Source organism: Macaca fascicularis, chromosome 2 (genome assembly GCF_037993035.2).
Source record: "Macaca fascicularis isolate 582-1 chromosome 2, T2T-MFA8v1.1".
NCBI lineage: Eukaryota > Metazoa > Chordata > Mammalia > Primates > Cercopithecidae > Macaca > Macaca fascicularis.
This window is the reverse complement of record NC_088376.1, coordinates 44,119,875-44,134,507: the sequence shown is the minus strand read 5'-3', so window position 1 is coordinate 44,134,507 and position 14,633 is coordinate 44,119,875. Positions and strand designations below refer to the sequence as shown.

Below are 14,633 nucleotides of genomic sequence, written 5' to 3'. Positions count from 1 at the left end.
AATCTATACATGCCAGAGCGAAACATTTAGTATGTATTGGTAAGCCATCACACATGCTTTCTGTAGACCCCTGTGAGGAATGTTTAATATAATGATATAATGACTATAAGTAAGGGCTTGAGTCACATTGGTTTGCCTCCCAGTTCTGCCACTTCCTGGCTGAGAGGCCTTGGCAAGTGACCTCTACTCTCAGTTTCTTTCCCTGTCTTAAAAATGGGGATGATAGGCTGGGCAGGGTGGCTCATGCCTGTAATACCAGCACTGTGGGAGGCTGAGGCAGGCAGATTGCTTGAGCCCAGAAGTTTGAGACCAGCCTGAGCAACACAGCAAGACCCCATCTCATACACACACACACACACACACACACACACATATATATATGAAAATTAGCTGAGTGTGGTGGCTCGTGCCTGCAATCCCAGCTACTCGGGAGGCTAAGGTGGGAGGATTGCTTGAGCCCAGGAGCTTGAGGCTGCAGTGAGCTATTACTGCCACTGTACTCCTGCCTGGATGACAAGGGTGAGACCTTGTCTCAAAAAAAAAAAAAAAAAAAAAAAAAAAAGGATAATACTCTCTAAGTCACAGGTTACTGTAAGATGAAACAAAGCTCTACATAAAAAGCACACCGCATGTCTTTGGGCATTGAAATGCTCAGCAAGTGCTGGCCCATCCTGCACATAAAATGCGTCTCGTGCTCCACTTCCAACCCTCTTAGTCTTTTTCCAGTCACTGATTTCTCTCTCTTTTTTGCCTTAAATAACAGACATTTATTTCTCACAGGTCTGGAGGCTGAGAAGTCCATGGTCAGGGAGACAGCACTTTCAATTGCTAGTGAGGGCTCTCTTCCTGGCTTGCAGATAGCCACCTTCTTACTGTGTCCACACATGGGGGTGGGGAGGGAGGGAGGGAAGGAGGAAGAGAGAGAGAGAGAGATTCTCTTGCTTCCTGCCCTGGGGTTTCTCTGATGCTATGGTGTACAGGGCATGTACATGGTGTACAGGGCACCCTCCTGCTGGGCAGTAGTGCACGTGCAACTCAGCAGAGCAGGGAAGGCAGCTGTAGATGGGAGCCAATGGATAAATGTTTCCCACAAGTGAACACTTCTGAGATGTCTTTCCCAAGCCTTCTTAGGAGGTCCTGTGGGATAGAGGACCCGGTTACCTCCTTATGCATCCTTACATTGGCTTTCCCTCCTTCCCCTTCTGTCCCCTCTTTCGCTCCTGCCTCTTTGGGACCACATCCCCTACAAACTTAACAAACTACCTACATTTAAGCTTTTTTTTTTTTTTTCCCCCTCACACTCTGCTTCAAGGGAGCCCAGGCTGAGACAATCTATTATAAGAATATTCTATTTTCTTGGAAAAGCTACATTAGGAAAAAATGGGAAAAGAAACAAAAGGAGCTAGAAATATAAATATCCATATAGAGATGCGAGAAGGGGATCATCCTCTTGAGCAGAGTAGACTCTTGACTGTAGCCCAAGTGTCAAGTTCACTTATTCTCTTGTGTGGTTGTAATGGAATAGGGGGTGCAGGGAGAGGTACCAAGCTAGAGGGACCTGGAAGAGCTTTATAGTCTAGGATAATCCACATTCCAGTCCTGAGTTGGCCACTTACTATTGACTGTGTGATCTTACATACATGACTACGTCCGAGCCTCAGAGCTCAGAGCTTTCCTTACTAGTGAAATGGGGATAATAAATGCCTTCTTCAGGTGCTCGCTCATACTGTGAGATGCACAGACTATGTTAGTTGAATGCTCAGCCTAGTGTCCAGCCCATGGTACATGTTTAACAAATGGTAAGTCTTGGTGTCACAGCCCTCTGTAATTAGCTTTGGATTGTCTGAAATCAAATTTTTCCTACTGCTTCATATGTGCATACTTAGCTTCTGTAATAAAATGGTAAGCCTCTCGAAGGCAGTGAGAAAAGATCTATTGGTCATCAATAGACACTTACCCCTTTTCTAGAAATAAGTCCAGCTTTCCTGCCCATGCTAGCAGAGACCTTAGCCTCTAGGATTTGCTTGCCTTCCATTGAGGTCAGTTCCCAGGAGGCAGATTCTGAGACAGATGTGGGTGCAGGGGGTTGCTGGGGAGTGCTCTCAACACTGTGAAGGATGCTGGATGAGGCAGAAGTTGGGCTGTGTTGCAGTCACAAGGCCTTGGCTGACCCCAAAGGAGCTCTGAAGCTGGGATGGCCCCTCAGGTTGTCCCTGGGCCTTCCAATCCCTATTCTGACCAATCATTGGATGTGGCTGCCCTGGGAAGGAGCACGTCCTTCAGCAGATGGCTCTCTGCTCCAGAGCAGTGCCCTGAAAGCACTGACAGCCGAGCACCACCAGCAACTGGGGGAAGAAGTCCTGAAGTGGGGGATCTGGGTGGCGCAGCATCCACACCTTCGGTATAAAGGTGGCTTTGGAGAGTGTGGTAGTCACTGCTAGTTCTCTACCCAATACCACTTCCCCTTTTTTCTCAAGTAAAAGGAGGCTGAGCTTGTTTGGGACAGCATTGTGCCCAATAAAGATCCTCACTTTCCTAGACTCCTTTACAGCGGAGGAAGCCAAGGGGCCCCGCTCTGGCCAGTGCGAGGCGAACGGGAGTCTGGGTTCCTGATGACATCGTGGTGCCACGGGCGAGAGTGAAAGGCTTTATTGCTTAGGCCACTGTCATCAGGTTTCGGTAGCACGGAACCAAAGGCAGTCCTAAATGGTTCAGGAGGCATTATCATATACCCTGCTTAAGAGCATGGTCCTGCATGTGAAATGGGCACAGCGGGAGTCCCAGCTCTGCTGCACACCAGCAGCCATGTGGAGCCTCAGACGAACTACTCCTGTGGTTTCCTTTTCTGTAAAAGTGGGAATGACAGTAGTTTCTCACTACCGTCTCAACGTATAACACCAGGGTAACCAACTTGTTCCAGTTTGCCTGGGACTTTCCTGTTTTTTAAGCACTGAAAGCCCCTCATCCTGGGAAACTACTCAGTGCCAGGCAGACCTGGACAACTGCTCAATCTGTTAAAACACCCTCAAACTACCCTGCTTCCTTTACAGATGGAAGACTGAAAAATTGTGTTGATGCTGCCCCCTAGTGGTTGAATGTAATGTAACTGCTGCAAAGATACATTTTACATTGTAAGTTTTCTTAAGAGCAATCCACAGATGGTTAGAGGCAGAGTTGGAATATTCCCCTAACCGTTTAGATTTAAATGTAGAACTGCTTTAACCCCATTATATTATTCATCGATATTTGCCAGCAAATATAGTATCTGGTAGGACTACTGTGAAGATTAATGAAATGGTGTAAATGTTCCCATGGTATCTCATATGGTGGTTTTTGGTTTTTTGTTTGTTTTGAGACAGGGTCTTACTCTGTCACCCACGTGGAGTGCAATGGCACAATCACGGGTCAATGCAGCCTCAACTGCCGTGGGTTTAAACAGTCCTTCCATCTCAGCCTCCCAAGGAGCTGGGACCACAGGCATGTGCCACCACTCCCAGCTAATTTTTTAAATTTTTTGTAGAGATAGGGTCTCTCTATGTTACCCAGGCTCATCTCAAATTCCTGGGCTCAAGCAGTCCTCCCGCCTCGGCCTGTCAATGTGCTGGGATGACAGGCATGAGCCACCGTGCTCGGCTGTTAAGTGCTCTTCAGTTCACTGGTATCGTGTGAACATGAGTTAGACTCAGCTCTGACTCTTCCTTTGAAAAAGTGACTTCAACCCCTGCCGGCCCCCCCAGCCGCTGCCTGTTTTCCTCATTCACATTAGGGAACTAGGACTTTCCTCAGAATGTTGTGAAGACTGATGAAGAAACACTTATGGAACCCATGTAGTTGGCACTACATGGCAACTTTACTGCTGACAAAGTTGTCCGGAAGGCAGGCCTCAGGCCATCCCTCTGCTGAGGGGCTCTGTAGCTCTCAGGAGCTGAGCTGGCCCTCAGGGATGCCTTCTCCTCATCAGAGCCAGTCTCCGCTGGCAGTCGGGCTTCGAGAAGGCCTGCCCAGCTGCTCTGATGCGTTCAGCCGCTTCCTCTTCAGCAGAAGCTATTACTCATCTGAGCTGGCTGCTGGGCAGGCACAAATACAGGGGGACAACCCAAACCTTCAGTTCAGTGGCCTTAGGCAATGGGAGTTAACTGGTGTTTAGGCCAGAGCTCTGTGCTGGCTGCTGTTAAAGCCACAACTGCAACATAAACGCCAGCTATTTTCTGCTACTTGTGGTTGTGTTTAAACACATAGGGGCACACCCACCCTTGTCCGGGCTGCTAAATCTGTTCAGAAGGCTTCCCAGAGATTCAGAGAAACGGAAGCATGTGTCTCTGCCTCTCTCTAATCAGTCCTTAAGACTTCTGGAAAAAGGAATCACCTAAATCTTCCAGAAAGTCTAATTCTGCTATGGCTATGAAAACCCTCAAATAGGCTTAATAGCAATATTAGATTAAGTTCCTTAATTTCATTTAAAGCGAAGTCAGAGAAAGAATATACTTACACCAGGCTGGGCACAGTGGCTCATGCATGTAATCCCAGCACTATGGAAGGCAGAGGCGGGTGGGAGTTCAAAACCAGTCTGACCAACATGCAGACACCCCATCTCTACTAAAAATACAAAATTAGCTGGGCGTGGTGGCGCACACCTGTAATCCCAGCCACTCAGGAGGCTGACCCAGGAGAATCGCTTGAACCTGGGAGGCGGAGGTTGCAGTGAGTCAAGATCATGCCACTGCACTCCAGCCTGGGCAACAAGAGTGAAACTCCATCTCAAAACAAAAACAAAAACAAAAACAAAACTTATATCAATAAATACCTGAAGCCACAATGAAGAAGTCTCCACTTTGCTCTGTGTAAAGCCTTGTAGTCCTGTTTTTAGTACCTTGGTTTTAAGTTTCATGGATTTTTAATGAGATTTAAAAAATATGTCTAATCTATACCATGAAATATTATTCAGTGGTTATAGTCATCTACATTTATACACAATCAATCAATCATCTATCATCTTAACATGGAAATATCTTTAAGACATACTGTTAAGGGAGGCAAGTTAGTGAGAAATACTTCTAAGACATACTATTAAAAGACACAAGTTAATACATTTTTTTTTTTTTTTTTTTTTTGAGACGGAATCTCGCTCTGTCGCCCAGGCTGGAGTGCAGTGGCACAATCTCAGCTCACTGCAAGCTCCACCTCCCGTGTTCACGCTGTTGTCCTGCCTCAGTCTCCTGAGTAGCTGGGACTACAGGTGCCTGCCACCATGCCTGGCTAATTTTAGTAGCCATGGGGTTTCACTGTGTTAGCCAGGATGGTCTCCATCTCCTGACCTCGTGATCCGCCCGCCTCGGCCTCCCAAAGTGCTGGGAATACAGGTGTGAGCCACCGCACCTGGCCAATAAAAAATATTTTTAAAGGAAAAATATTTTTAAGGGAAACAAGTCACACACACACATATATTATATTTACATATATATAAAATGATCTAGTTCCTATTAAAAACTACATATATTTCTGAATCTGCATGGAACTTTTCCAGAAGAATGTCTGTCAGACAGCTCACAACGTTACCTCTGGAGGCAGGATTAGATGAGAACGTCACTTCTGAAGTTGTTTTTCAGTATTGGTTATTTTCTAGTGGGCATGTATTAATCATAAAAACAAGGAAGCTAAATTATGCATGTATACACCCAGGCCTGTCATGAATTAAGTCATTAGACCACTGCCCAGAAACCAAGGACTATGACTGTGTCCGCTGATCTCACCTCTGTGCTTAGTGTTTGTAATGGAATGAAGTGTCTCGGAACTTGATAGTGAGGAAGATATTTTAATGCTGTGCGTACCAGTGTCTTAGAAGACAAAACTTTTATCTACACTTCTGATGTTGACTCTTAGCCACAATATTTACTTTTACCAACAGATATTATCAATTGATTTTTTAAAAAAATCTTCTGAGTCACCTATTTTTAAATCTTCAAGCTGTGTTTAGCAGTTCTAATTCAGATACATTGTGAGTGGGAAGAAAAAAAAAAACACATTTAGTCTTCGAATACTTGAGAGATAACACAACTTTCAGCAATAAGTGAAGCAGTTAAAATAAAATTGTAAAATACTGGTTCTCTGCATGACATCTGAATGAAGGGGGAAAAATAAAATACTGGCTCTCACTTGAAAATAACTCAAGTGACTTACAGGTACAAACCGTGAGTTGTATAGTATAGGTATTCTTCAAAAATTTATTTATAGAAACAGACATATTCAAATGCAACACTGGACAAAAACAAAGAGAAAAAGTTGGAATGCCAATGACGCCAGAGAATCTCACTTGCACTTCCCATATCTCTGAATTAGCACCATTAGTTCAGAAATCACAGATGTAATCATAATTGCTTCTAATATATAAAACACCTTATAAAGATCTGTAAACTATCGAATAGCAAAGTTCTTCCAAAAACGTATTTAAAAATCAATCAGAATTTACCATTTGAAACTGATGAAAATAGTTTAAAAACGAACCCAATTCTACGGCTTGTCAAAGGGAATGAGCCATAATTAGCTTTATTGGAAGAAAGTGCCTGAATTCATCTTCTAGCCTCCTTCTAACCACCAAGCAGGTACAGTACACTGAATATTACATCAGGAATAAGAGTCATCTAAAACTCGTCTTAGAAAATATTTTCCTAAACTATAAAAATACTAAATGGCATACAAAAATTTCAGCATATACAGCAAATAGACTACAGCAAATATTTAGAACATACTTAAAACTATCTTGTACCACAATCATCATGAACATCAAGTATTCTTCTAATCAGTTTTCTATGATTCATTCTAATTCAATGTTTATTTGCCCTCAAGTTTTGTTCTAGTGTCAGATACAGACCAAATTCTGTGTTTCTAGCAGAAGTTACTGGAGGAACCATTGAATAATTCTTGGTATTCAACCCGTTCTCAAAGTGCTGGAAGTGCAATTGTAGTATAGCCTATTTTTTAGATCAGGGGTTAGCAAACTACAGCCCAGGAGCCAAATCTGGCCACCATCTGTTTTGTCTGGCCTGGGAACCCAGCTACACATATTCCTTTACATACTGTCTGTGGTTGCTTTCCTGCTTCAGGAACAGAGTTGAGTAGTTATGACAGAGACTGTATGTGGCTTTTTGGTCCACATAGTCTGAAATAGTTACAATCTGGCCCTTTACAGAAAAAGTTTGCAACCCCTATTTTAGATAAATCACTTTAAGAAATTCTTAGAAAGGGCAAGGTAAAAATGTCTAAGATTAAAAAATTTTTGGCTGAGGTGTGCTGGTTCCATCACATAGTACCATGGGGCAGGCCAGAAGAGTGCAAACTTGGATTGGTGACTTCGGGTCTTGAACTATATTATTCTGGCATTCTAAGCAAAGTCTGGCTGTGACAAAATACCTTCTATTCCTCTATGAACTGGCCATTTTATACCAAGAAATTCACATACCACATTACAGCAACGTGCTTACTGTTCAACCCCAACCATCTGTGGTTCCCACAAACAATATTTAGCCTTTAAAAAGCAATAATTTTCTACCCTTAGCAACAGACAGAACTAGAAGTGGACTTTTCCCAGTGCCCTGTATTGGCACAGATTCTATGCTGCTGTACTGCACACCTTTTAGAATCCTTCCCTGTGACATGCATCATAATAATTTGTACTACTGCCACCCAGGGCTACAAACATGTCCCTTTTGACAAAGCGGACCAAGTTTTCCAGCGGGCACATGGGCTTGGGAGAACGCTTGTGGTGGTCTTGGCAGAAAGAGGTGTGGAATGTGACATCGACGCCATTGTAAAGAATCCGGACGGAATGTTCATTGGGCTTTTCTCTGTCTTGCCAAAGCTCAAAGATCAACCTGGCTGCAAACCTTGGGAATCTGGCTTCTGAAAGGCCCAAGGCACTGAGAACTGGTGACAGAGTGACATCATGAGCAGAGTAGAGGGCAAAGAGCTCTTCTTTCCTGCCCTCGGTGGCACGCTGCATCCGGCCGATGGTTTGGTTCAGGATGGGGTGGGCACCCAGGAGAGAATACCCAAGGTACAATTTCTTCTCCCGCCTCTCCCTTTCATCCTCGATCTGATGGGTCTTAATTACCTTGAAGTGCTCCATGTCAACACAGCCATTTCTGGTACAGGGAAAGCTGACATTGTGGCAGAGGTGGCAGAGCATGGAGTCTATGGGGTTGGCAGCTCGAAGCTGCTTGGTGGGGACGTCCACGATCTTGGCCATCTCCCCATAGGTCTTCTCCAGTTGGCTGTTTTTCAAACGTAGGAGGTACTGACGACGCTGCTCCTTTTCCAGATACTGGTTTCTTACCGGGCAATAGCAGGTTCCAGAGCAGAACAGCGCACTTGGCTGGTGCCTGAAATAAATCTTCTTCCAGTCAAAATCTGGGAGAAAGCCATAAAGCAGGGCCAGCCCACTTTGTAGGGTCCGACTTTTCCCAGTGGTCTCTAAATACAGCTGGTCTGCAGACCAATCATTGGGCAGGAGTTTGTGTTTCTTTAGATAGATGTCCCTCAGCAGCTGGCCGTTCTGCAAATGCTGCACGACTCCTGAAACACAAGCACACAAAGCTTTCCTTACTTCCAGCTGAGCAAAAGAAACAGCAAGGGGAGGTGGAGTCCGTGTCCAGCTCTGGAGTGTTTTAGGGCAGAGTGTAGTGCAAGAGAGTGGCATCCAGCCTGTTTCCCCATGGTGTGGAAGTTACAAGCTCCAGTTCACAACAGCTTGTGAAGGGAGCCTCTTGGGGGTATCCATGAAGGATGAGCAGAGTGGGGCCCTGGCCTTGGGAACCACGGCCTTTGGACCATCTGCCTCGCACCTGTCCTCCAGACCGGCCTCTTCCCTGGGGAGAGTGTTGTGACTGGTGGGTCTCAGGGTTAGGAGTCGCCCAGCCAGGGGATATCTGTAATTGCAAGGGCCTAAGGAGAGGTTTTTCCCTCCTGTCCAGCTTTCCTCCGTGTGCAGGGAGTGCTCAGGGAAACGGCTCAGGCGAAGGCTGACCGCAGATTCCCTGCTTGCTGCTGTCTCCTCACTGCTGGGGAGTCCCCTCCATGACCCCATCCTCCCCAGCCTGCCAACCGAATGTTCTCTGATAACCTGCTGGGTACGTTCTGCCTGATCCTGAGGGCTTTACAGACTCGTCAACACACATGCACTCTCTGTATGATATGGAAGAATCTCCTGACACCCAGACAGAATACTTGAAAAAAGCCAAGTGTAGAGCAGTATGTTGATTATGCTCCTTTAAAACGAAAGAGAGGGAAAAATAAGAATATGTATTTGCAGTTGCCTGAGTTTTGCATAAAGAAACTTTGGAACATTGTATAAGAAACTAATCTCAATGGTTCCTTGGGGGTGATGGAGGTACAAAAATGAGGTGGATGGAACATGGGTGGAAGCAAGAATTTAAAGTTTACCTCCTAGTACTGTTTGAGTTTTGAACTATCACAGTATAATAAATGTTTAAAACTGGAAAAAACCTTATCTTTAAGCAGGAGAAGGCAACCCAAGACAAAAACAAGCTCACTCTCATCCTGTAGGAGAAGGTAACAGGACACAATCTGTCATGGGCATGAGTTCTACACACAGGCCCTGAGACCAGTGACACCATTTATCCAGATGTCCAAACAGTATGAAACATCCCTCTGCAAAGATGAGACAACTTCAGCTGAAAATCGTGAGACAGAGGGAAATACATTCCCCCGGGAAAGGGAACAGCTCAGCAAAACCCACAAAGGATGTCTGCATCCTACTGTGAATGAAGAGGGCTGAGAGCAGAACTCCCCCAGGAACCCAGGAACTAAAGGCTGGAACAGGCTTTGGCATTTCCAAGACGCTTTGCAAAAAACACGCAAACCATGAGAGACAAACATTAAGATTCTGTGTCTCGCCCTAGTTCGCTGCTGGGCCTATTTTATTTGGTTGGGCCACATAAAGTTAGAGTGCTTACTGCGTGCCAGGGCTTTCTCATTTAACCCTCAGAAAAACAAAAACCCAATGAAGAAGGTAGATTATTATTACTATCATCCCAATTTTCCTTATTTTATAGATGAAGAAATGAAGGCCTTGAACCATTCACAGTTAAAAAGTGGCAGAGCTAAAACCCAAGGCCCCATCTGGTCCTAATTTTATGCTCTTAAAATCCCTTACATTTTCATGCTGAAATACTAAGTTCTAGCTATTTAGGGCTTCTTATACTTGCCAAACATAGCCTGCATCTTCATGGCTTTGTTCATACTGTTCCCCTTTCTCTCCCTAGAGAAATCCTCCCAGGGTCTGGCTCCAACACCACCTTCTTTGTAGTTCTTTCCTTCGTCTTCTCCCTGGTCAAGTTAATAATTCCTTCCTCTTCCCATATGCTGCTGGACCATGACGACATCAACTGCATTTATTGGGAGCCTCTCACATGCCAGCACTGCACTAGGCACTCTACACATGCTACCTCATCGAATTCACCACCAGCCACTGGGAAGACAGGCTCCTCCCCATGCTACAGGTCTGACTCCAAGGCCTGTGTTTACTCTCTAAGGCCCTGCAGTATCCAGCATTAAGGGCAGTTGTCTCCACGTGCATTGTTTGCTGCAGCTGCAGGCTCCTTTAGGACAGGCAGGAGGGTCCTATTCATCCTGCTACCCCCACACTCAGCAGCTGCCAAAGCATCTTCAACAGGGTAGGCACTCGTGAGCAATCTTATCTTACATAGTTACTGTGGGCTGCCATAAGTGCACCAGGGACAAAAGCTGTTTACAACAGTCATGCATTTTTCATGATATTTAAAATAGAAATAAAAGTGACCATTAAAAGAGAATGAGGAAACAGGAGCAGACAGTATTACAAAAATGATTTCTAGAGTAATACTAATTTAGAAACAATGACGATGATAGATGAGTGGAGAAGAAAGATCTGAATGAATGATTAGGTGTGTGAGGACCAACCCTCCAGCCTCTTCTCAGGTAGCAGCTCCTGGATCTAGAGACTGGCACCCTCACCTCCGGTTCTCTGCACAGTCACCCTGACCTGTTAGCCAGGGCTGATGGATGCTAACCCCAGGACCTCAAGGATTCTCTCTCTCTCAAGAATTTGGATTTGCAAATTCATCTGTGTGTGTGTGGCTGGGATTGTAATTCTGTTGATAGACACAGCAAAAAATTAGAGAGAGAAGCAGGGACAAGAGAGCTTTTTTATTCCTGGTTCCAGTCTCTAGAGGTCTGATCAAACTCTTGGTCTTGGAGTCTGTGAGTCATTCCTGAATCCTTATAATAAATTTCCCTTTTTCGCTTGAAGTGGTTTCTGTTATTTTTAACCAGAGAGTCTAACCAGCAGTTCTCAGCAAGAGTGCTACTGCCTTCAGACAGGGCTTGGGGGTGGAGTTATCACAATAATATGGGGAAGGGCATTCTTGGCACCTAATGGGTGGGGGCTGGGGCCTAGATAGTCTCCAGAAAGGACACGCGTCTCTGTCCCACAAAACTTTTGAATGCAGCACAAGACACTCCATCATGTACAAAACATATTTGAGTACTTTAGCCTGTAGAATCTAATTCTGTTTTTTTGTGTCTGGAACACAAAACCATTTTTGAATAATATTAACGTTGGCTGAATTTTCCAGAAATACAATATAAACTAAGGAACATCTACACTTTGTTTTGATCAGAATTTCAGAAAAACCATGTCCTAACATGTGGTATTAGAGTCACCAATACAGCATCCATCAATCATCTGCATTTGTAGCTGTCAGAGTCACATTTATGTACAAGCATTTGAAGATTTCATTCTATTTTCTAGTGTAGCTGTTCTTAGGCATTTATAGTGAGACACATATAATTAGGTAATAAATCAATTTCTTTTTGTTTGTTATAGCTGGGGACCCTGGTATGACTTTTAAATAATTAACTGTATAGAAAGATTACATTCATTCATTCATTCATTCATTCATTCATTGAGACAGGTCTCACTCTGTCACTCAGGCTGGAGTGCAGTGGCATGATCGTCATGGTTCACTGCAGCCTTGAACTCCCCTGCGCTCAAGTGGTCCTCCCACCTCAGCACCTGAGTAGCTGGGACTACAGGCACGTGCCACCATACTTGGCTAATTTTAAAAAATTGTTTGTAGAGATGGGGCTCCACTATGTTGCTCAGGCTGCTCTCAAACCCTTGGGCTCAAACGATTCTCCTACCTCAGCCTCCCAAAGTGCTGGGATTACAGGCGCGAGGCACCATGCCCGGCTGGTTATATTATATTTAAATTTCACTTCATGATAGTTGAGGGAGACTGCAAAATAATTGTGTAATCAAAGAGGGTGTTGGATCTGTTAGGATGAAAACCCTTGTTCTAAAGTAATGCATGTGGAACTAATTGCCAAAGGCTTTTGACACAACTCCTTATCCATGACTAGTCCTCCAGAGGCTTCAGCTTGCTCCACTCTGTCACCCAATATCATTCCCCCAATAATAATGGCAAAACCTAAGAGGGCCAACTATAGGACATGGACCTTTCCCCCATCCCCGCTGAGGTCCTAAGAGGCTGATGCAACATGAAAACAGAACGTGGCCAATGGGTCTTCCCAATTCACCCAAAAAGGCTGGTGACCAAGCGAAGGTCCTCTGAGGTTCCAGACTGAAGAATCAGAAAACTGAAACCTCTTGAAGGACCACCTGTTCCTCTATTCACAGCAAAGATGACTCCACAGTTAACTCACCAACCTACCCTGACGGTGAACTGACTGCACATGGTCTGACTAGGGCTGCAGAGGGAAAGCTGCGCTTCCATGAGGACTCAGCTCAGCCAAACAAACTCCACGCGCAGGAGAAATGTGCCACGCATTTTCCTCCCTGAGGTCTTGTACATGAAAACCTATTAGACGTTTTGTTAGAAACATCTGAGAACATGAGATTAGTTAAATAAATGATCAATTGCCCATCCAGAGTGAAGGAATATGGAGCTATCACAAATGATGTTGTGGATAAACAGTTATTCATAGGGAAATATTACCAAAATGTGTTGAGTGGAAAAGTGGGTTATGAAATAGTGTGTTTAGTAAGATGTGTACGCGCATAAGCACAGGAAGAAGGGTTACTCTTAAGGGCCTATTTCTGTGGTGGAATTACGGTTGCTTAAATTTTTTCTTCCTTTTACTTGTCTTTCCTAATTTATCTTCATGAACACGTATTGTTTTTGTAAGAAGGAGAAAGGTTCTATTTAGTTTTGATAACTCTGATGTTTATTTAGAGGCCCTCGTGACCAAGCTCCTTGCAGAGCCAGTCCTTGCTTACCCCTCTGAGCTGCACAGCACCGCGCCGAGAACTGCTCGGAAGGTATGCAAGCAGAAGAGCGGGTCAGGGAGCCCCCGAGCACGTGGCTGTCACACATACCTGTCTGGGTGAGCTCTCCCATCTCACACAGCGGGTGATTTGGGTAAAGAGGCAAGGAGTTCAAAGGGCTTTCGAAAGAGGCTCCGGATCCTTTTGACATGTGACTAACGAAAGCTTCCAGTTTTGGGTGATACGGTTTCCTAGAGAGACGATAGAGAGAGTTAGAGGTCAGAGTGCTACAGAGGAGTCCAAACAGTTTCCAGCTTCAGCCAGCCAAATCCCACGTGTGTCGTGGCCTTTTGCACCCACCATAACAGGTAACGGCTCAATCACTTTTCAATTATAATTTCATTATTTCTCGACCACTGACACTGACACATGAAATCCCCTCTGTGAGGTTGGTCGGAGTTCCTAACCTCTGCTGAACTCAGTACTGTGGGATTCAGCTTCGCCGTCTACCTTCCGGCTCCCCAGCCTGCACCGTCTTCCGGGCTTGCTCTCTGGGAGGTGCCAACACCCACTCAGCAGTCACGCCTAGACTGGGTGTCGTCCCACTCTCTCCATTCCCTGCCCCTGCACATGTTGTCTGCTCCCCATGTCTTGCAGATTCTTCCTCCTGGTGCTTTTCCATCCCCTTCTCCTTCATACAGCTACTACCTGGGTTCTGGCCTCAGGCAGCTTTTGTCTGGCTGGCAATGGGCTCTTTCTTGGTCTTCTTGCTGATTAAGCATGCCCCTCTAATAATCTTGCCTTCTCCACAGCCAGAAGGATTGATTTAAAAGGTAACCCTGACCAGTCACTACCCTTCTCTATCAGCACCTTCTGGAAGGGGCCACACACAGCCTGTCACTCTGTTCTGGCCCCGCCCTCGTACTCACTGGCCCTCTCTACCAAGCCAAAGGCCTGCTTTCCTCCAAAACACAACACACCTCATTCTGCAACACTTCCACCACTTTCCACAAGCTATCCCTTCCTCCTAGAAAATCTACCCTATCCTTTACCAAGGTCGCCCATAATCCTTAATTTTTCTGACCTCTGAAAAATCTTCCTTCAGGAAAATTGTTAACTGAGTAAAATAACCAGGATCTCTTACAATTCACTCCACATTTTGGACATACAACTTCTCACTTAATATAGGGTGATAATAAATGTCAAAAAAAGTTTATATATGAGATCTGAGAGTATCTATATTTCTGCCACAAAGTATATGTGGTAAATCTTTCTAGTCACTAATATACAATTACCCTGAATAATGAAATGATCTATGAATATAAACATCTTTTCTTTGAATAATGAAGTAGCC

At 44.9% G+C, this 14,633-nt stretch overlaps 1 protein-coding gene across 4 annotated transcripts in view; it reads right to left on the bottom strand.

Annotated features, from left to right (window-relative positions):
* Positions 1 to 6,207: 6,207 nt before the first annotated feature.
* The window catches only part of PXYLP1 (2-phosphoxylose phosphatase 1), a 66,783-nt gene continuing 58,357 nt past the window's right edge, over positions 6,208 to 14,633 (bottom strand). For all 4 annotated transcript variants that reach the window (XM_045386871.3, XM_045386872.3, XM_065540003.2 and 1 more), the window contains 2 exons: positions 13,391 to 13,530; positions 6,208 to 8,568 (listed from right to left, as the gene is read on the bottom strand). In XM_045386871.3, coding sequence (XP_045242806.1) covers positions 7,631 to 8,568; positions 13,391 to 13,530 — 1,078 coding nt within the window. In that variant the 3' untranslated portion in view covers positions 6,208 to 7,630. The remainder of the gene's footprint in view (positions 8,569 to 13,390; positions 13,531 to 14,633) is intronic.